Source organism: Rhamphochromis sp. 'chilingali', assembly GCF_963969265.1.
Source record: "Rhamphochromis sp. 'chilingali' genome assembly, chromosome: 20".
In the NCBI taxonomy this organism is placed as follows: Eukaryota; Metazoa; Chordata; class Actinopteri; order Cichliformes; family Cichlidae; genus Rhamphochromis; species Rhamphochromis sp. 'chilingali'.
Genome location: NC_137947.1, coordinates 17806474 through 17830444, shown reverse-complemented (window position 1 = coordinate 17830444; position 23971 = coordinate 17806474). Strand labels below are relative to the sequence as shown.

The window sequence follows — 23971 nt, the reverse complement described above, 5'->3', positions numbered from 1 at the left end:
CTCTTTCACAACGCCTATAAACAAAAACGAATTACTCCCTGCTGGACGTATATGTGACCTATGGTGACTTAATGGAAAACATGACAGCTATTATTTCACAAAAGGTATGTTGTTTGACTGATGTGTTCCTGGAAGGTAACACCCTACTCAGGTAAGAATATCTGAGTGTATGACTGAGTTAATCCCCTTTCTTTGTACATTTCTTTTTATTTTCTTGGAGCTACAAGAAAATGTAATGATTAATGTAGCTGGCAGTAATAAGTCTTAGCAATTTTTAAAAGATAAAATGAAATAAAATAAAAAAATATTAGGAAGTGAAACCATGCTGTAGGCTTGTGAACATATACAGCCAAAAAGAAAGAAAGAAAAGAAGACAGGACAACCAATTCTGTTCTAAAGTTTTACTTATCAAGATAAGATAAGATAAGATAAGATAAGATAAGATAAGATAAGATAAGATAAGATAACACATTTTATTGTCATTGCACAGTCATAGCTAGTACAATAGTACAATGAAAATGGAAACTGTCCCACCTCGACAACTAAACACAACAAAACACAACACAAATAGTAACAACACAACACAGTAACTTTAAAGTGGAGTGATAAGCGCAAAAAGGTATAAGCAAAAAAGAAAGAAAGAAAAAGGAATGACTTCATAAATAAATAAAAGAAATTAATGAATGTTTCTTGCACATTATTATTATTGCCCTCCAAAAAAAAGTCCAGGGAGGTAGCCAATCAGGTTAGCTGTTAGCATTGATTAGGGCTATTGCCCTATTGTAAAAGCTGTCCTTGAGTCTGTTTGTCTGTGACCTTGGCAACCCAAATCTGGGCAGGAGATTCAGGTTGCTGAGGTCACTTAAACACCCGGTGACTTGGGTATGTGAAATCCCGTAGGATGCTACGTGCTCTCGTGAGACAGCGAGTGCTGTACAGGTCCTTCAGGGAGGGAAGAGGATGTCCAATGATTTTGTTCAGGACGTAATGATGAAAAGATATTACAAGGCTCCTCCAGATGGCCATACGGGGGCCACTAAAAGTATTGGGGTGGCACACCAAATGTTTTAAGTTTTCTATTCCAGTTTTATTATGCTATTGTCAAGTATAGGCTACATGAAAAAAAATGTTGCAAATTTTGTGAGATGAGATGAGCATCAACATATGACACATTTCACCATATCATTACTTATTCAAATGAACCAACTAAATACAAACTACGCCCTTACTACTTACCTGGGAATTAAGAGGGTAAATAGCAGCCATATGTTTTGATCATCAATACATTTCAGCATCTCTATGAAAGCTAAAGCTTTTTTAGCCAGTCTGGAGTTTTTAGGTATGTGTTAACTCAAAGCCAAGGCAAAAAGACATCAGCGGTGATCTCGGAGAACCTATTGTTGCTGCCCATCCATTTTGGAAGGGTTAGAATTATATCACCAAACACTATGACCTTCATTATTGTACAATTAGAAAGATTCAATACATGGGAGAATTTCATGGGACATCCCAGTAGGGTCCCAGCAGCAAGGCCATGGGGTCATAATTGGCCTGACAAAAACTCCAATCACTCCAATCCAGCCCACTGGACTGCTTTGGAAAATATTAAGGAGGGCATACATTTTGGACTTCCCACTAATAAAAGACCTCCCCATGGACATTCATACTACACTAAAGTAATAGATAAAAAGTTAAACGACAAAAAAGTTCATTTTTTCACTATTATAGAAACTTTTTGTTTCACAATAAAAATACAAAAATGTACATTTTCTTCTAATTAACAAAACCTTTCAGTTTTATAATAACTGCAGGACAGTCTGGGTAACAAACTATCTGAACTTGTCTGTCATTTTTTACATTTATTTCTTACAATTTAAGCCCAAAGGGTCATTCTTTTTTTTTTCAGCAGCATTTCTCTGTTGTTATCTCTGAGTTCAAATGTGCAGTTGAACTTCTGTACAGTGATAGATACCCAGATAAGTTTATCTGGCCCACTTAAGATTAAAGTGGGCTGTATGTGGCCCGTAATGTAAAATAAGTTTGACATCCCCGCCTCTGCCTCAGACTCCTAAATGTTAAAGTTCATGTACAAAGTACATTTAGAAAAAGACTGAATAAATATGGCGTGTTTGAAAGGGTTGCCAGCACAAGGCCTCTTGTTTCTAAAAAGAAAACATTAGCACAGTTTAGGTTTTCAAAGTTGCATCTGAGCAAATTGAAAACACCTGGAACAATGTCGTCTGCACAAATGAGAACAAAGTGGAGATGTTTTACCACAATGTACACTGCCACATTTGGCAAAAACCAAACACAGCATATCAGCACAAACAACTTGTAGCAACTATAAGCTTGGTGGTGGAGGCATGATGTTTTGGGCTTGTTTTGCAGCCACAGGTCCTACGCACCGTGCTGTCATTGAGTCGATCATGAGCTCCTCAAGTATTCTGGAGTCAAATGTGAGGTCATCTGTTTGGCAGCTAAGGCTTGGCTGAAACTCGGTCATGCAGCAGGACAATGACAGCAGCAAATCTACAACAGAATGGCTTAAAAAGTAAAGAATCAAAGTGTTGCAATGGCAAGGTGTTGCAAAATCTAGATCTCAACCACACTGAAATGCTGTGGCAGGAAAGCTGTGCAGAAATAAATGCTTCCAAACCCCAATAAACTCAAGCAACACAAGGAAAGAAGAGTGGGCCAAAATTCCTACACATGTGAGAGACTGATAAAATAGCACAGACAACATTTACTTCAACTCATTGCTGTTAAGGGTGGTTCAAAAGCTACTGAATCACAGATTGTGCTTAGTTTTTCGCACACTCCATGTGTGTTGTGGCTTAGTTTTAATGAAATAATGTTACAATGTAATATCACATGTATTACTGTTCATCTGAAGTTGTATTTCACTAATTTTAGAACCTGGTTAGGTCTATTTGTTTTATTATTGTGTCATATGCACCTCAGAACTGAAAGAGCTTTTCACATGACTCTACTGTAAATGTATGCACATATGGGAAATATCTGTTAATATAGTTTATATATGTGACTCATTGCAAACGTCCGTTCTCCTAAAATTCTCCTAATTTAAGTCTGCAAATTTAAAAGCACAAGATAAAATTAGGTTTTGGAAAGCAGTAGTCATACTTAAGAGCCAGAATAACCTCTCTAGGAAATGAATGCCAGTATCTTCTGGATTCGTGGATATATGCAGGGATTTTTGCCACAAGAGGGAGCCGTTTTTAAGGTTTTCTCCATACTCTGCTGCCTTGAATCTGCGGGTTGGCTGGAAGCTGGGACGTGCTCGACAGAGTGTGCCCCATAGTCCTGATAAGCTGCACAGTTTATTGATTTCTTAACCGCTGGACTAAATGTCTAAAGTTATCCAGGTTTTTCTTTATAGCATATTAATATGTGTTTTCAGAAGGTGGCTGAATGTCATAAAGAATCAGGGAGGCCTGTTTCCACTCAAGAATAGAGAAATAGTAAACCATATATATTAGTAACTTGGTAAATAATAGAATATCTACACCGTCTTTATTACAGCAGTTACTCGGTTGACTCCTGGAACAAACGACGCGCTGATTGGCTGCTGGTCCTCGGTGACGCAGAGCCGCGTTCATTGCATATTCAAAGAGCTTCTCTCTGCCCCGCTGCAATAAAGGCAGATAGCGGACCATGGGGAGCAAGGGAAAACTTTTTATACTGACATGTTAACGCCATGACTTTTGAGTAACACCTAAGTGGGACGAGGCTCCCGGCGTGAGGAGGACAGGGCCTTTTACAGAAAGAAGAAGAAGAAAAGGGAGCACTTGCCATCAGTTTGGGGACGGGGACGGGAAAAAAGCAACATTTGAGACGAGTCCAGCAAAAAAGAAAAAAAAGAAGCGGTGGAAATCCAGTTTGGACATTTGAATGGAAAGATGAGCTTGCTGTCTGCCATAGACACGAGTGCCTCCGTGTACCAGCCGGCTCAACTTCTCAACTGGGTCTATCTCTCCTTACAAGACCCCCACCAGACCAGCGCCTTTGACGCGTTCAGACCCGAACCCAACTCTTCCCACCCGGATCTCAGTTTCAGCAAGACTCCCGCAGCGGCGGATTTGAGCTCTTCCCTGAACTCCAACTATCTCAACAACTTCTTCCAGCTGCAGCGAAATGAGGTGAACTGACGGCATGCTACGTACAAATCCGGGATATCTGAGGTTGTGAGACTGTGGCTGATTTTAGGGAGAGTTGGACGGTGTTAGTGTTGTTTGTCTGAGCAGCAAATGTTTTAGCATGCAGGTTGCAACATAGGCTATTCTGGTATAACCGCCATGATATTTTTAATATGGACAAAAACCTAAAATAGTCCGATGAAATAAACATTTTTGGTGGGGCTACTTTGAATGTAGCTCTATTGCTATGTGCAGATGTAAGTGTTTTACATAATATAAAACGATTGTGTAGGCTTCTGTGTATATGATTGCAATACTAGAAGAGAAAAATACACCAGAAATACTCAGTAAATATGTCACTAACCCACTCATGGATTAAATACTTATGTTAAAATTAAAATTAATGTGCAATCTTTCAAGATCTAAATATCACACAGCTCATTTCCCTCCCCCAGATGACATGATTACACATGAAGAGGTCTGCTTTCAGCATATTTATAAGTTATGGCTCAAAGTTAATGTGGTGAGGAAAAATATGTTTTAATCAGAGAGGCAGGAGATGGAAATAGATCCCCCCCCACCCTCTGCACGCCTCTGTCTGGAGAGAGCAGGCCACTGCAGCCCCTTGCTGAGGTCTGCTGTCTCTGACTCCTTCAAATAGACCAGGTTGTGCAAACAAAATCAGTCCTTGTTTACATATTCTCTATTTTTGTGCCTCCAAGTAATTTTAGGGAACCAACATGCTGATAATGTGTGCACGGTGCAAATCTGATACCCCATAGTGCACTCTGTGCAAAAGTGACCCCTCCATCTCTCCCGCATACAGAAAATGATCACACAGCGTGGGCAGAAAGGCAGTGTTATAATAAATAAAAATACACAGTGAGCAGCGTTGATTGCACTGCAGCCCAGTTTCTTAGATCTCTGTTCAAGTGACGCTATGTGTTGGAAACTTTAGTAGTGGATGGATGGTGTAGTCACCATCTAGAGCCAGTGTTCATTATAATGGTGGCAACCGCAGGGGGCTTTTGAAGTCACTTAACACGTAAAGTCATCTGAAAATGGGGCGTTCGCTTTATACATTACACGCAGTTGTGTAATGCCATAAGAGTATAAAGTGTTTCAAAGTGAGGGAACACACATAGAGTCTGGAAACGGTTTAAGGGGTGGAGGGAGGGGGAGATTTTGCAACTTTCTATACCGGCTAAGCCAAGCAAAACAAACCACTGCAGAGATTTGATGATGAGATGACTAATGCGAAATGTGGTTGTTTTCACGGTGAAGGATCACACAACAGCCTGCTTGGAGTGAAATTGCGATATAGATTAATGAAGTCGCTGTCGACAGGGCACAAGTCGAGCACGCTTATCGCAGATTCGTCTGCTGACAGCTTTGCTCAAAAGCCTCCTTCACAACCCAGTTGCAGGCAGAAAAGCCCCCCTAACATATTTTTACTGTTAATTTAGAAACTATCTGGATTACTCTAACTCTTATCAGTGCACCTTTAAAGTTCCCAGGTGGCACCACAAGCCTGGCCTAAAAACAGCAGTGTTTTATTGACCTCCTGCTGTGTGACACCTCATCACCGGACCTGTGAAAACACTCACAGATGTGCTACACTTGTTCTGCCTGTCTTGGGCACACCGTGGCTGGCCATCCCCTCATCTATTGCCACACGGCACAAAACACACAACCTACCAAGGACTAGTCACTCAGTCACACACGCAAAAATAAACAAACCGTCTCACCCCACCATTAGCAGATGTGTGTGAAATCCGTTTCCTTTGGGCTGACAGTAGGTGGTTTGAAGCCAAACTGAAGAAATGCTCCGAATGTAAACAGAGCAAAGTTTCCTGTTTTTTATTTGTTAAAAATGATTTCGCAAGCTGCAGTAAAACTTAAATGTGTACATTTCCATTTGGAGGAGGGATGCAGTAGTACACAGAGCTGGAACACATGCACCAGATGGGAAACTGAGAAACTACAGAGCTGTAGTGCTTGATTTACAGCAACGACAAGTAATAAATGAACACGGCTCTTAAAGCTGGAGCTGGTTAGCAAGACAATCTTACAGTCTCCAGATAGAGATTTGGCTTTCAGCCCTGGTTAGGTTGCCAAGTGTAAGGTTTCTGTGCCGTGCAACATTTAAAATCAACAGTAACATCATTTCCCAGACACAAGCCTGTGTCCTAAAATGATGCATACCCTTCGGTTATATTAAAGAGTTTATCAGTGGATTTCCACATGCCTACGAACTCTTTGACATCTTTTCTCTTTCTCAAGAGCGGTCACTCGGATATTAAATGTCAGGCCAGATAATTAGTTAGGCTTCTCCTAGGTTAATTACCTGGCTGTATGAATATTTGCTAAAATCAGATTAATTTCACCCAGGGGTCAAATCACGTCTGTCTCTTCTGGACTGCGTTTGAAAAGAGGAAGACATGAACGAAAAGGGAAATAAGGAAAGGCAGGGAGCGCTTTCCCTGTTATTAATATTCAGAGAGCATCTTCTGCGAATTCAGTTGGCCTGGTGGCACGCAACAGTGCATCCTGTGTCTCCGAGCAGACTACAGATTCGGACGGCGGATAGTTTACCACCAGCAGTGCATGGCGTTAATGCTGATGTTCCGCTGGGTGGCCGGGGGAACATGCTTCCCATCTTGTTTACAATGAGTCATACTTTGTCCTGTGTTTCTCTGAGGACATGCGCAGTACTTTTCCAGTTCATGAGCACAGCTGGGCCTCGTGCCAGATGTTCCGAATTTAATGAGCGAAATTATCTTGGAGTTCTTTTTCCGTTTTTTTTGTTTAGTTTTTCTTTACTTTTTGTACAACAGCAAACAGGACAGAGAGCACATTTAGGAACCTGGCGCGTAATCTAAGCATTTCACGAGAAGCAGAGTTTCATGTTAACAACAGGCTGTATCTGGTGTTATTTTTCAGGCCTTAAACAACAACGTGTATAAGAACGTGTCTCCCTATGGCTCCCTGAACAATATTGTGGACGGACTCAACTCCCTGACGGACCATTTCTCAGACCTTTCCCTCTCTTCTGAAACAAGAAAACCGAACAAAAGACCCCCACCCAACTACTTGTGCCACCTGTGCTTCAACAAGGGCCACTATATCAAAGACTGCCCTCAGGTGAGACTGTTAACACACACGTATGACATAATCTAGTCATCAGGTGACACAGATGGCTTATAATCACTGTTAAATCTTTCAGTGTGTCTCATTTGCTTAATCTTGACATTAGACTTCTTCAATGACTTTTTATTTGGTTCATACAAACCAATAATGACACTAAAATCTAAGCTTGCTGCAGTCAGTCACTCTCTCCCTCACTCTTTTTCTTTCTTCCTCTCTTTTTGGATCTGGTCTGACCTACTTGTTAAACAGACTGGCCTCTGTCTTCTGTAGTCATGTGTGTGGGTATGTGTGTGTTTGTCTTGACTGGCAAAACACTGCACAACAAAAAGACTACACGTTATAAGCACATGTTATGTCACGGCCATATTTTTAAACTCCCAAGTCAAAGGTGAAGGGTTTGAATCAGATCATCATGTTGACTGTGTATAAGTAAGTAGTGTAAGTGCCATTTTCTGACATGTAGCCACAGTTTTTATATCCACAGTTGTACATCCACTTAAACTGTCGCTATTACAGCCACAGTTTAAGTGGGAAATTTCAGTGGGAGCTTTCCTGTCTCTGTTTCCCACTGAATCAGCCTGTTATGATGCAGCTTTTTATCCTTTTTTTTTTTTGGCGAGGCACCATGACAAATCCACCTTGAGGTCTAGTATCGAGGTTACTGGGTACCACCAGTGTGTGACAAATGGGGCTCCAGCTGTTGTCAACACCCCTAAACCGTAGCTTGATTTGGAAAAGAAAAGTATTTATATATTTATCCTGCCTGTCTGTCTCTCTGTGAACTATAGCGGAACATAATGTGTGAAAGGAAAAGCTTCGCTTGTAGCTGCTGTAGCAAAATTAAAGTGTATTTTCTAGGACTAGACTGTGAAACTGCTACGGTCTGATCTGTCATTATGTTGTTGTGTAGCAGCTTGTAAAGGCAAAGTCATGGAGTGCCAAGTGAGCTAATTTCATAGGGAGAACACAAAAGCACCTTCCCTTGGAACTGTGGAGTTTCTGAGTTTTTAGTTGGACCTTACACTCCCTCGTCTTTCAGTTGCCTCCCCCGTTTGTCTCCTCTCCCTTTCCCTGGGTGAGGTGCAACAGCCGAACCCCAGCCCTAAGTTTCTTTTGCATGAAAGTGTAATGAGGAGCAGATGTGAGATTAAAATGCTTTGACTCGCTTTATGACATATGATGACTGGTCTCACGAGGTCTGTATAAGACCACTGTAGTGATGAAATATCTCCTGGGCAGCCCCAAACTGCAGTGTGTGGGAATTAGATCATCTGCTCACAACTCTTCCTGGAATTTGGTTTTGTACTATATCATGCAACATGTAACGTTTTACCTTCCATCTTCCTTCAACTAATACTGTACATGTGGATGTGAGCAATGATGAAGTGATACTCGGCGCTGGCACAGGTGCACATTAAACGACTCACAATTTAGTGTCTTTAGTACTAAAACCATATCTGCTGTATATTAAGTTTCACTTTACCGTTTCAAGATGAAAAAAGGCTAAACTGTTCCTTTATTAAATAAAACCCCTTTGACAGCAGGGAGCAGTGAAATGAATCTTTCCATTGTGTATGTCAGAAACACCCTCACCCTACTTCTGGTTTGTATTTCAGCTGTTCGTTAAACTGCCAGCAGTAACTCAGAAAGCAGCAAAGTCTCCAAACAGCCTCAACACCTACCATCTCAGTTATTTAGGTCTCTCCTGGGCTTCTCCTCCATAAGCTTACCTTCCATTTGTGCTGCATCATTTACACTATTGCCCTCTCACCTGTCACTGCATGCCTAAGCCAAGGATAGTTCTTCCTTATTTAACCAGCTGAAGATCCGAATAATATATGTGACGCACAAGCGAGAAGAGCTCTTCCTAAGAGTGCTTGCTCGCCAAGTCTGGTGTCATTCTCTAAACAAGAACTCCTCATTCTAAATGATCAGTACTCTGTTTTACATTGTGCAGTCGTGTGTTCGTACTAAGAAAGAGTTTGTCCTGTTCAGAGAGGCTTTGCCAATGAAAACAGAAGCTCTTGCTTCACCGGGTCCTGCAAAGTTTGTCATCCTAGTCCAGCACAGAGTATGTAAAAGCTTCCTCGTCTACTTCCCCTCACCGCCTTTTATTGAGGTGCTTTGCGCAAAGACTGTCAAAGGGTCAAGTAAGTTTCTCCTTTATTTATGATGCTTTCTCTAGCTTTTCTTTATTGTTTTGCTTTTTGAGTATATAGAGGTAGGCCAAAGTGCTAATACATTAATTGAAATTGAAGACCCCCCCCTTTTTAAAAAAAAAGTTTTTACATGTTAATATTGGAAACACAGGCAAGGTTTGTGGTTGTGCTGAGAGATTTATTTTTCAGGAAACTTGTAGCTGAGTGAAAGCCACAGGTCTGGCAGCAGCTGCCCAGTGCTGCCTGTCATGGGGACAGAGGTGTTATGTAAACTGGCTTTTATTTGGGAAAATGACGTCGCTCCCCTAGTTATGAGCAGAATGCCTCTCGCTGCCACGCTCTGGCCCCGCTCCAAGATGTCTTCCACTTGCACTCATGATTTGGTTTTGTTTAGAGGACTAATCCTCTCAACAGCTGGCCCCACCTCTGATTTGAGTGATCAGAGTGATGCAGTGACTGACAGGTTTACCAGAGGTAGAAAGATGAACTCATGGAAAGTTTCTTTGCTGTAATGCAGGTTTATGGGTGGGCGGGGGTGGATCTTGCTGTTGTATGTTTTATGCGTGTCTTTGAGCTACGCTGGACTCTCGACTTACAATCCCTCATTCCTGAACATTATGCAACCCCCTTGTCCAGGATCTTCAGTTAGCACTGCACGCTCTTATGCTTCTGAGAAATGCCAGATTGTTGTTGTTGTTGTCTTTTACTGGGAGAATGCCACAAAAATGTGGTTTCTCATCTCTCATATGAGGTTAACCAAAACTGCTGAACTTTTTGGAGGCATTGTTTGACAGCTTAAAAAAATCACAATCAGCTGATTGAGAACATTTGGTCTTTTTAAGCAACATTCATTCTTTTTCAGGAAAGATGCTTTTTATTTATTTTTTTCTTTTTATGAGTTAAATGCAAAGAGGCAGCTGTGGGTCAAGTGGTAAACTTGGTTGTCTACTGACTGCATGGCTGGTGGTTTCTGGCTCCTCTATCTGTCTCAACACTCAGAACCTAAAGCTTTTCCTGCTCCTATGGTAGCTTCTTCTTCAGTGGTGTCCACTCTCAAAGAAGTACATATATTTATATATGCATTAAATATGCATTAACACGTTAATTAGTCAGCTTTTGTGGAGTAAAACAGGCTAGCGGTTTGCTCTTGTTTTCACACTTTGTGCTCAGCAGATGTTGCTTTATATCTAACAAACAGATGTGAGCGGTATAGTCTTTTGTTTTAAACGAGAGCTTTTATGCAGCTGTAGCATCAAACCAACTTACATAAGCCTTTGAATTTTCATTGCTTAAAGTGCTGATGATGATATAGCCAAAGATGTTGTACAGGTTTGTCTGCAAGAGCACAGTGATCCCTATACAGATCCCTCTTTATCAAGCTTTTTTGTTCCCATTTGGACTGTGTTAGTGCGATGTCTATGTATTTTAAATATTTCCAGCAGAGTATGACAGAAGATAGAATCAAGCCATTTAATTTACCAAAGGCTTTTGCAGAGGATGCTTCACTCTAAAAGCACAGGCACTAACGTTCCCTCTCACGTCTATGGCTGCCAGTCAGTCGGCAGGCATCTCCACTTGCGTATATCTAATGCAAATCACTGCGATGGCATTTACGCCTCACGTGGCGTGAGTTTCAGCAGGAGTTTGTACTTTGTAACAAATGGTCTCCACGATCTCCCGTAAAAGTGGAGACGAGAGTTGACCTTTGAACTAAGGGCGTCCTCGGAGGAGAGGCAAAAGAGCAACGTGTGACTTTCCAGAGTGTGTGCTTTCCCGTCAGCCGTGGTAGTAGAGCTGGGCGATATGAGATTTTTTCATATCACGATATGTTTTTTTCATTTCAGGCGATAACGATATCTATCACGATATAAGCCAAATAACTATATTTGTAAGATTTAAATGTGCCGTTGCTCACAAGTAAAATGTGAAATAATCAGCAGCTTGTTTTTAAATATTTATTTCCCATAATAAGTTCAACAGGGTAGATGTACTTAAGGAACATGAGACTTTTTCAGATAAATAAAGGCAAATATTGCAAACTACACAAAAGGCAGCCGCTAAAGCGTTTAAGTTTCAAAATAGAACAAACGAAACAGACTAAATTGTCAATTCCACTTAGAAATAAAGTATTAATTCTAAAAATAAATCTTAGTTTGTTTTACAGAAGAACAGACAAAACTGACTAACTTTTGTCAATATCAAGTAAACTGAGAACTAAAAGGAAATTCTCAATCTCTCCTTGTTGTATAGCTGAGCTTTTCAAACAGTTGTAACAGTTACTTTAGTCTGACAAAAGCCGAATGACGAATTAGCGCTTCCAGTCAGAGACTGAGGCTACGTCCACACGTACACGGGTACTTTTGAAAACGGAGATTTTCCGTTTTCGTTTTAAAAAAATAATCCCGTCCACACATAAAGGGAGAAATGAAAGAAAACGCTGCTATGAACATGCCAAAGCAGCAGGTGGCGCTAGATTCCTAACCGTGCAGAAATGTTGGCCAATCAGAAGTCTAGAAGCCTCGGTGGGAAAAAGTAAACAAAGCTGGGGCATAGAAGCAGAACCGAGTCGTATGTGTGGAGGGACAGTAACTGTGTGTATATGTAAGCATTTAAACACTGCAGAGAGTAGAATTAACAGTATTGTAGAAATTCATTTCACCGAAACAATAACGTGGCGCACAGTGTGACGCATGCACCAGTTTATTGTATTTCCAGACTTGCTTTCGGCACAATTTGCAGTGCACACTACTCTGTTTTTTGTCAGACTTGAAATAGCCGAAATACCTTCACACTACGGCTCTTCCGTTCGACAATCTCTCCGGCATTGGAACCATCATCGGTTTTCTCTTCGGTCACGCTCGGTTGATTTTTCTAGTCGGTACACTCATTTCCTCCATTATGCGCTGGCTCCATTACCCGCTGGCTGCTTCCCAAACAAACACACGTGCGGCTTGGCATTTGTGCTGTACGTAACAAGTCACGCGACGTGACGCTGCGGCTGTGATTGGTTCGGCTCTGCGCTACTGAATTTGGATCGGCTGACCTTTTTTTTTTTTTTTTTTTTAAGAGGACAAGAGCGGCGAGGTCTATCGCGATAGCTTAATTTCTCTATCGAGTAAAAGTTATATCGCGATACATATCGTTATCGTTCTATCGCCCAGCTCTACGTGGTAGTAAACATAATGACTTGTCATTACTGCAGCCTGCTTTGTTTACCATAACAAACATCAGTGGTTTTGACAAAACATATTTGCTTTTAAATTTTCCGGTGCTTGCCTCTGACAGAGCGGCGATCCTTTTCGGATTTGTTTGGCAGTCACGCTGAGAGAATTGTGCAATGTTTTTAATGTTTCAGTTTGTTGTTGTATGTGTGTGTCTGTGATTTGTCAAAAACACACTGCAAATTTGTAATTTACCAGCGTTACATCACTGCACAGAGTGTTGCTTGTGTGTTTGCTTCACTTTAGGAAAAACAAGTATTTTAGCTCAGCGTGGGAACACCCAATTTCCTGCAGAGTGTAACTCATATTAAAGCCTTAATCGAATCTGATTCAGGTCTTTAGCCGAGTTTCACCTTTCCAGCATGTGTTATCTCTTCCAGTTAATCTGAGCACGAGGATCTAACGTCTGATCTTTTTGGGGGCAATATTTATTTATCCGAGACTTCAAAAAGACGATATTCAGTGCTTTTAGCACTTTTAGCCAAAATTAATTTAACCATTTAACAAGGATGCTAGTTTTTTGGGGGGGTTTACGAGAGGCGGGGCTTTCACGTTTCAGTGGTGGTGTTATTGGTGTGTCAGTTCTAACAGTTAATTTAGAAACTGCTTAGCCTTGTTTGTGCAACTCTGCAGTGCTAAAACAAGAGACTTCATTACATTCTGCTGGTTATGATAGTTTAATCAACACTTCTGCCTTGCAATCCCAAAAATCTGATCATCCCTAAGACTCTCTCAGACATATTATAGCCACTATAATTAGCCCATTTACCCTTTCTATTTCCCTTATAGATTTTATGAGCTGATAATTTAATTTTGTAAGAGATTTTAATGTAATTTAAATTCCAAGTGCATCAAAACTACACAGATGAATAATTTTGGGTCTGTGTCACCAGAAACAACAATAGATGGAGTGAATGGGGCTGTTGCTCGCTCCTGTTTATTTTATTCCTCTATGTGGCAAATTTTACAAGGGTTGAATAGAAAGCAGTCCTCTGATCACAGTCACAACTTCATTTGGTCTTTCAAAGATTCACTTTTAACCAGTTAGCATTTTTTCAGGGGACAGTCCCCTGGATACATCCTGAAAGACGTATTGCAGCGGGAGTTCCTGTGGTTGGAACAAGCACAAAGGTGTGGGCTGCCTTAAATAAGATCCAGAAAAAAACAGCTGCTAGTGTAAAACAGCCCAATGGTGGCGAGACCTAAAAGGCTCAAAAGTGTGGCTGCACTTCGCTAGAAATAATACTGCCAAAACTGCAACAAGTCCTTTGCATGTTTGGCAAATCTTGTGCACATAGTGTGGCTTTTTCTGTCAGAGCTGTGGGTATGAATATTAACATAAAAGTGTCAGAATAATAGGATGCTGTCACTTCAACAGACTGTTGAAGCCACCAATATAAAGTGTCCCACATATTTAAAGGGCTCTGCACTCCAGCTTCCTATTAAAATTCAACTTTTTCAGTCAGCAGTAAGAAATTCAAGCACAGTCTAAATTCTGGTGTCATGTGCGACTTGTATCTCATATTAACAGTGCCGTCTTAAACCTTTGGCAAAACATTTTGCAACTCTTGTGTTGGAAACATGCTGCGAAATTGTCTAAACTAGCTTTCTATCCTTCCTTGCTATTCAGCCCAGTGCTGATTATTCACTAGTCCAGCAGATTATGTGAGCTTAATGTAGCTGGAGACGTTTGCAGTCTCCCTGGAGGCTAATGTTCCTGGGAGGAGAAAGAACCTACATCTGTCTTTTTGCTTTTCTAATCTATGTTTAACCCACTCTTTCCTGAGTTGAAATATATATATATTTTTAATGAAATACCAGTTTATTGATTTATTCAACATTTGTCATGAGAAAGAGTTTCACATTTTACCCCCACGATGCCCCAGGGGCAGGTTCTGACACGGCTGCACTTATTTTGCTGGGGCAGGGAGGCAGTTTGGATGTGTCACTGTCATGCCATTCAGCACTATTGTGTTTGTCTGGCACAGAGAGGGCATAGTCTGAAAGCTTGAGAAGGGCATAAGAGCCGAGAGACAGCGGACCAGTGAAAGGGGAGCAAGGGCACTTCCTCTAAACGGAAATCAAAGTTAAAAGAATGATAAAAGTGTGGTTTCCTGCCAGCTGGTTTGCGTTCTGTCCAGAAATCCCATTGTTCCTCTCAGTTTTTGCTGAGTCAACAATCACACCACTTCCTGTTTTGGTAACTGTGACACTTAAAACCCGATCTCTGGGACTCCAGCATGCTGTTACATTTGCCGCAGATAGATAAACTCACAGCTGTTTGCAGATTAAATGCTGAAATATGGACGAAGACACGGTGCACCATCTGCTCGCTTTTAGGTGAAGCTAAGCTGCCGTAAAGTCCCTCAGCTTTCTCGCTGGGAAGAGATTATGCACGTTGTGTCATTTGATTAGTCCTCCTTTTCATGCTCAGATGAAGGCTACACAGTCTAAGTGATGTTAGAGGGCTCCATTAGCTTATTTTTGGATAGTTTCTTATGTAACACTTTTTCCATCACGTTGCTGAGCCAGCACTGTAAAATGGAGGCTTCAGATAATAAAAGAAAATAAACAATAATGTGTTCGGAGCTCTTGCTCATCACACTGCTTTATGTAATTGTGTTTTTGCAGCATGAGGGAAACCAGGTCAGCACTCATTTTGGAACCAAGTTTCAGTATCTGTTATGTTATTGTACTAGAGTGAAAAATCCTTTGTAAAATGTGCAGTTTTACCTCTCTACTGTTTAACAGATGGTACTGAATATATTGCAAAATATATACATGGTGGCTATGACAGTAGTCAAGACAGTGTTACGGTTTTTCAGCCCCATAATGAGGCCTCGGGAACTCGGGAACAGGATGGTTCACTTTTCACTCAGAGAGAAAGGAGGAATCAGAGGGTCAAAGGTCACATTTTCACTACAGCATGATGTCCTGTTAGCAGACAAGGGCCAAAAGCTCTGTTAGCTCATACTACTCATATTCTTAGGAGTTGTAGTAACACAGATTTATCCAACATCAATTTATACTCAATAATCCATAACAACATAAAAAAGTCGATTTTGTTCTTCTGTGCTTGAAAATGCTAGTTTTGCTATTTTCTTTTATTTCCTGTTTTTTACAGTATTGGTAATATACTTTGTTTATCTTTGGGGTTTGACTTGTTGGTTAAACAAAGGAAAGCATTTCAAGATGCAGCCTTGTGCTCTTCCCTGTAGAAATTGTCATAGACTCTTCTCATTGGTTAATACACCATGTAGTGTGTGCGAGTCACTTACAGTGATGCTTAATAGCTATTTTGATGTTAAAATTGTGTGATTAGGTTCATTTGGATTAATTTACAGGCTCAAAGACAGATGTGAAACCCACTTTGTACAGGTAATTTAAATGATGCACCAACAAGCTATTTAACCGTGGTCTTATCTCTCTCTGCTTTATCTCGTTAGTGAGCTGAGAAAGCCATTAAAACCTACCTCAATAAAATGTCCACGTCATACTGACTTTGGCATTTGTTTTAATTAATTGCTCCTAATTGAGACGATTCATATGGAAAAAAAAGAAACAACAATTTTTTTTTTCTAAGACTAGGCTGAAGGAGGGGACGGACAAGCAGATGGACGGACAGAGACGCTGTGAGGCTGCAAGTGCTGGCACACTGGACTGAGTTTGGTGTCAAGAGATCAGGGACTGACACTGCTAGCTTTGTATCACACTTGAATGGGCACCTTAGGGAGAGACCGTGGTTCTGAATGGGAGCTATTGGGGAAAACCCTAGCGGTGGGAATGGAGGCTGGTAATTAAGGCAGTCATTGTGTGTCTGTAGGATATGCTAGACGGAGAGGTCAGGAAGGCAGGCCTGTATTGTTCGCCCAGCAGGGCCCTCACTTCATCAGAGTAGTGCGTCAGACTCAAGTATGTTTGGAGAGAGCCTTGAATCTTACAGAGAAGAAAAAAGGAGTACAACAACAAACCACACACAACGAGTCCTATATAGTCTGTTTGTCTATATGTCAACACTTAGGGGCCTCTTCTGTGGTTTTCATTTTCTGACTGTTTTTTGCTCTCTGTGTCATGAAGTTTGGGAGGCTATCCAGAAGCTGCAGCCTTGCCAGGGATCAGGACAGTGTTTGCAGATTAAACTAGAGTTGCGCTCAATAATGGGAAGCCATAGTGGTGTGTGTGTGTGTGCATGCATGTGTGCGTGTGCATCATTAGTAAGTTTTAAAAAATGTTTTGCACAAGGTAAAACGAATCAAAAAGATTAAAATAAGAATATAAAGTCACGTGAAGACATAGAGGGGTTATAGCTTCAGAAAGCATGACCTCTAAATAACATTAAGTCAGTTATAATATCAGAGATCTGTAATAAATTAAGCATAAAATATAACATGGTGGTTTAATGCTTTTTAATTTATATTTTTTTTAAAAACACAATAAAAGCTTCACATCCCTTCAGTATGTGTTACTGAATATAATAAAGATATAAGTTGTTGTATGTTGTTTATTAAAGTAAGAAACCAGGTGAAAAATCATCATCACAAAAAATTAGAAGCTGTATTTTTTTTTTAATAATGATTATTTAGTGCACTGATGGACCTCAAATAGCATGAGAAACAAATATGAATCCTCACATATGAGCAGGTAATATGGGTCAACTAATCAGGCTGCTCGAAATATGAAAGTAGTCAAAACAGATATAAAAGAGGACACGGGTTTCTAGGGTATGAAGAACTATGTTTCTGCTCGATTTACTTACTTTTTACCCCTTGTTTACTTATAGATCCAAGGTCTTTACTTTAAAAAATAATCCACATTTCATTTGGAAACTGTCTCTCTCGCCTCTCGCTATCAGTATGTGCTACCCTGTAGTGTGCTGAGACGTTTCTGGCAGGGATGAGGGCTGGGGGAGGTGCGCTATGGGAATGTTTTTACAGGGTGACCCCTGATCTTCCTTCCAGTCACAGCAAAGGCTCCGAAAAGGCCTTGTGTCTCTGTCTCTTCTTTAACACACGCTCAGTCAGGTTAGCAAAGCGAAAGACTGGGAGCGAGTGCAGACTCCCTGCTAAACAGATAAGGCTTATCAGGGATGTGTGGTGTCAGATGGATTTTTTTCTGTTTCATAGCAGACATTAAAAAGCTGTGCCTCTGTGAACAAAGCACACAAACAAAAAACAGTCAAGATATTTTAGTTTTGAGAAGTTATATTGGAAAGAGCCTTTCATAGTCAGAGCATTTAGAAACCATATAGGGCCATAGGTCCAATATAGCATTGCCACCAAGTGACGCTGAGATTAGCAACACACGTGTACGGTATATCCGGCAGAGTGACTCTCAAAAATACAGTCTGCAGAGGGACATGCAAACAAATCCTGCTACGTACAGCAAATGCAGGTGACACATGCAGCATATGCACAGACAGCAGTAGCAAGAACCTCCTCCTGCAAGCAGATGACAATATTTTGTGCACCTCTGTATGCACCAGTGTGCGACCCAACCTGCTCTTGTCATTCACAGACTGGTAATATAACGCTGCTGTGCAGCTGCACAGCTTGTTGAGTGTTGCGGGGCTGTGGCTACGTCCAAGGCTAGCAGAGGGTAAAGAGGAAATTCACACCTGTGGCCTCACTTATCAAAAGCCCTTAACGCCTAGTAAATATGGCATATGTAAGTTTAGGAGTAGGGTAAAGTTATATTATGTGTGTGAAATGAGGAGTCTTGCATGTCAAGCAGATGTGTTGATGATCCTGCACCATTGGCTTGAAGCGGACAGATCCCAAAGCCCAGTTGGCTTGTTCTTGTGTTTTCTATGAACTAAGCATGAAGAAAGAGAAAAAGCACCCTGTCAAAACCATCAGCTTTAAAACAACAGCGTGTTACTCGTATAACTCAAAACACCCACATGCTTGGCTATCAGGGGTATTCATTAGTCATCCAGCAACATGTCACTGAGATCCTTTGGCCGATTAGTTGTGGAAATCTAGGAATCTGGGAATGGGGTTTTGGCAGAGAGCACGCTGGCATCATGATATGCCTCTGCAGCTGTCTTGAACACGAATGACATGGGTCTGCTCCTAAGGAGAACAGTTTGGACATGCATATGCACAAGTATCCACAAACATGCTATATTATGCCTTAAGTCGCTGTAGCGACTAAAGGAAGCGTGAAGTTTAGAGTAAAATTTCATGTTGTGTGGGAGATTTTACCATTGAATTGCTTACCACAACATAACCTCCTCCTCCGCTTTATCAAAGCAATCACAAATTGCAGGTCATTGAATGTAATTTGCAAGCAATAACATTATTAGAGATGACTAAGCCGAGATTTGTTGCGATCTGTATCAACAGATCAGAATATCATGCTTCCGACTTTGCCAATTTGGTTTCACAATACAGTTACTGAGGGCTTAATTGCCTCTGCAACTAAATTATGTTTTAGGATCCTTCTGCTAAGTTAAGCCACTCACAAAAATATGTTGTTCAAAGGCTGAAAAACATGAATGTCTGCAGGTAATTTAAAAAACAAAACAAAAAGCTAATCTAGTTCGTCCTGTGAAAGATGCTCTCCTGTGGGGATGTTTTTTATGATGCCATATTTTTATTGCTGCCTGTATTTCATTGTTTTAGTTTTTTATTATTTTAAAGAGACAAATGTAAGTAGAATTGAAAACACAATCATTTTACAATCTAGTATATTGTTCATGTTCAAATGTGTCAAGAATTTCTTGGTGGGCAGTGATGACATTTCAAAATCCAAAACACCTCAGCTTTTGCTTTCTGGAAAAGTCTCAGCAGTTATCTACATGACTGCAAGCTGTGGGATGTTTTATATTTGGTGCAGCTGTCTTGATTTACCTTTTTCCCTGTGTGATATGTCAGCTTGTCATAGAACAGACTAAACATAAGCAAAATACCTTGTAGTGTTACGGGACTTCTCAAGAAAATGTGAGAAAATGTTAAATCAAGGTACTTGTTCTGTTTTAAGATTATATTATAAAAAGCAGCTTTCGTGTGTCTTCTGTGCTTCGCTCTCTTCCAGTAGGAACACACACGTACAGTGCAGAAGTCTACAAAAACACACACGGATAGACACACACACACACAGTGCTCACACAGTTACTCTGCCAAAGCAGAGGCCATTTCCAAGAATGAACTATTCTGGCGCCTCCACGGGTCTCGAAATGGACTTGTGGTTATATTTTAAAACAGTTGGAGTGGCTCTCCTCTCAAATTTTTCCCTGGATATGACGGTAACAAACGCATTTATGACAATTTTGGCGGTTAAACCCTGAAACCCCTTAAGAGCAGTGTCACCATCTCACACTTGAAAATATTCAGCATCTAGTCATTTTAAATGCATTGCTGTCCACCTTATATAGACTGCACTGCTGATATAGATTTTTTTAAACTGTTCCTGGTCGATGTGGGGTTATGATCCTTTAAAATAGCCGTGGATTTGATTATAGCCGAGCACTTGGTTGTGTATCAACATGGTTATGGCTCCTTTCCACATACCACATGTTTCACTTTCCTCCGTCCTCTGCTGTCTTTGCTGCTTTCCTCACACTTCACACTTGAAGGTGAGTAAGCGAGGCAAAAGACCCTATGACAACACAAATGCCTCCTAGGGCCTATTTAGACCTCGAAACACCAGGATGTGCTATTGTGAGTAAACCCCTTTTTATAGTGTAGTGAATGGTGAGGGTATATCCGAATAGCTGAAATAAAGAGCTTGTAGAATATGAAACCTTTTTAAGAATAGCACTGTGACCCACATGGGTGCAGAGCAGGTTTAGATGAGTGCTAGTTGAGTGGCTGATGACTGTGATGGTAAACTTGGAGAAGTCATATCTAGTGAGCTCACATACCTTTTGCTAACTTAGTTATGCTAGAAGCTATGTTAGAAAACACATTGTTGCTTTGTCAGCAACTTTATATTCAAGTGCAAATGTTTTATTTGAATATGCAGTCTTATTAAGATTGAGATCTAGTTTTCAGTAGCGACCTGTGTACAAAAAACATATAAAAATTTAGACAGACAGACACATAATAAAATTATACATTATACATCATCACAAATTAATAATAACATGTGCAGAAGTAGCGTCCTAATTTTTGTAACACATTGTATTTATAGGCAGCGAAGTATTTAAAACCAGTTTATTTAAAATTCAATGTACATCAAAGGTTTAAAACAATCATCTTTAATTGTTAGATTCAGTTCAGTTATATTTATATAGCAGCAAAACACAAAAATAGTCACCTCAAAGCCTTATATTCTAAGATAAAGACCCTACAATAATACTGAGAAATCAGACGGCCCCCTATGAGCAAGCAATTGGCGACTGTGGGAAGGAAAAACTCTCTTTTAACAGGAAGAAACCTCACACTCCTCACAGCGTTACTGGAGGTCAAGGCAAGGCCACCTAGATTAGGTATCTGGTCAGACGCCATCTAAAATTTTTAGGATTTTTAGGACCGAGTATGATAACCTCAGTTTTATGTGAATTTAAAAGTAGGAAATTGGAAATAGATAAAGCTGGGTGTCATCTGCATAGCAATGTAAATATATGCTATGCTTTCTCCTAATAGTGCCTAACATCCGTATATTTGCATTTTTTCACCCAGCTCTAGGTAGCTTATTGGAAAAAAATGCTGTAACAGCAGCTGTCCTCTTGTTGCTATAAGTACAGTGAATGAGGTACCCAAGTAACCTATTAGTAAATGAAGAAATCGCTGTACGCATGCCTGTCTTAACAACTGTCTAACATCCGATCTATGATCTACAAACTTGTATTTCTTTGTGTATTTCTAGGGACCTGATTAAATTCAGTGCTGGGTTTCAGGTTGTTCAGATGCGTTGGTTTCATTGTCAGAATCTTTTCTGCTCAGCAATAAATGGGTAAATCTTTTATATCGTAATCAAAGGCAGATGTATGCTGATGTCCCAGTTCAGATAGTATTGTGGCTACTGCAACCCCTAGGCTGCAGTGAATAGTATGTGGACGATTCATGGAGCAGGTGTTGTCTGATAAAAATCCAGATTAGACTTTTGTTTCTGGGGTAAAAAGAAGGTAAAAAGAAATTGAATTTCTTGGCAATAATTTCATGGTTCAGACTTTTAAGGGCTAAACGGCATTAGCTGTTTAAGGAACAGTTTTTTCTCTTGGTGTAGCCCTTTACAAATTGAGATGGGGAAATTTTATTTCAGAGAAATGAAATAAAAAATGCATTTGTATTATCAGATTATTATTATTAATTTAGCCATTGTGCGTGTTTACTTACAGATGCTTTTATTCTGAAAAGCAGTTTCTAAAACCCGCCCACGTGTTTATCCCACACCACTTTGAGCTTACATAACCCTGAGACAGAACCACACAAACAAATGAAAAAAGTCTCCAATAGTAAAAAAAAACTTCTGATCAAACAAATCAAGCTGATTAACAATAACAAATCAGAAGACTGAATGAGAATGTTGGAACCAACTATTATATGCTTCTTTGCATCATTGTGTAGGTTTGTAATTTCATGCATTGTGTTTCAATAAATTATATATATATAATGATTTTAATCCATTGTATGTAACTTATATAATATCAAATTTGGCACAAACAAAATTAACAAAAAAAGGAGAGAAGGGAGAAACAATGGCAGCCAAGGTTTAATATGCATCATCAGAAGGACAACTTATTATCTGTAACAGTTTCATTAATGATCCGAACCCTCTGATTTGTGAGCCAGCAAACACAACCTTATTGTCATAATGTGTTTGTGTTAACTTGTTTTTCAGGATGACCATATGCACGGGTTTACATGCTTGGTGGCATAAGACGTTTGAGTGAACCAAAGTGTATCCGACTGAAGTTAGGTGCCCTACATGATGTGTAATGCTGTGGTTTATATTTAGAGACAGCTGTAGAAGATAAGAATGCTTATTTCAGCAGTTGTAGATGTGGGGCTGTGAAACTACGATGTCGTTACTAGGCAGATACAAGCCCCTGTGATTATACTCAACAAAGCATTACTAAGGTTGTTTTGCTTGAAATTTTCCACTAAATATCTGCCTCAAAAGTCACACGTGCACTTTCGTTGAGTAAACTCAGTATATTACAAGCTTGATTATTGGCTCTTTGGCATGAGGAATGCTAAATTAAGTGAAAGGTGGATTCATAGTGAAAAATTCTATCTTCATATAGGCTAACAACAAGCTTTCTTTTGTGGTGTAACAGCTTCAACAGCAAAACCCGGGTGTAGTTTGAGGTGTATACACAGTGAAGTACATAACCATCAAAGTGTGAGGTTTTGTGTTTGAAGGCTCCATGAATGACATTTTAAAAATGTTGGCTGTACTGAAAATAGTCAGACCCCATGACTAATAGATATCTGTTGAGGAAATATTTCCTTGTCATGTTTAGGTGAAGAATCGGGCACGATTGATCCTTTGATCTTGCTTGATGTTTCACAGAGGAGAACCAGTTCTCAGGTTTAAACCACATCCAGGTTCCTGCCTCCCTCCTCCCCCCTGCAGCAAGCTTTCATCAAACCACTGAGACTAGCACGCTAACTGAAACCACATTAAAGCAATTAGAAGTCTTATCAGAAATGCTACGCTTAATGACCAAACCAAACAAAAACCCTGAAAGACTCAAAGCAAACATTGTGGACTGAACCCCATCCGCTGTATCTGTAAATCTATCTCTTTCTGAGCTCCAGCCAAACTAAATAGAGATCCTGAGACGAGGACACAAGAGCAGACACACATGCAGACGTATGGGCACGGACACACTCGCGCTCGGATCTGGTCTTCTCTGTTGCTCGCTGAACGATGTCCTGTGGGATGCGGAGAAGGCAGAGCGGGGCTTGAGCTCCTCCGCTGCTCCTTTGTTTACACTGATGGTTTCCAGATGCTAGGTAGTGATCGGAGCGCTACGGAACGCTGGGGAGCAGCCCAGCAGTTTAGGGTCTGTGCCAACAAGCTGGGATTAAGGCAGCTTTAACTTTGATACTTGAAAAAAAATCACAGCTTTGTTTTGTAATAATTTTGCAATTGTTTCCAATGAATGACAGAGTTTTTCTTATAAAATTTAATTATAAATTATTATAAATTATTCCTTTGCATGTGGCAGTCATAAATGTACATGCTGTTGTCTTCACTGAATTGGGGGGGGGGGGGGGGGACATGCAACATACAATGACGTCTTAGGTCATTAAGTGTAATTATTAGTCACAATATGTACACTTGGATTAATTGCATCTGACTGTAATTAACATATTTGTTTTACTCGGTAATT

At 40.3% G+C, this 23971-nt stretch overlaps 1 protein-coding gene across 1 annotated transcript in view; it reads left to right on the top strand.

Moving 5' to 3' along the window:
* Positions 1 to 3636: 3636 nt before the first annotated feature.
* The window catches only part of zcchc24 (zinc finger, CCHC domain containing 24), a 40740-nt gene continuing 20405 nt past the window's right edge, over positions 3637 to 23971 (top strand). Inside the window, exons 1-2 of the mRNA XM_080868415.1 lie at positions 3637 to 4157; positions 7098 to 7298. Coding sequence (XP_080724541.1) covers positions 3918 to 4157; positions 7098 to 7298 — 441 coding nt within the window. The 5' untranslated portion in view covers positions 3637 to 3917. The remainder of the gene's footprint in view (positions 4158 to 7097; positions 7299 to 23971) is intronic.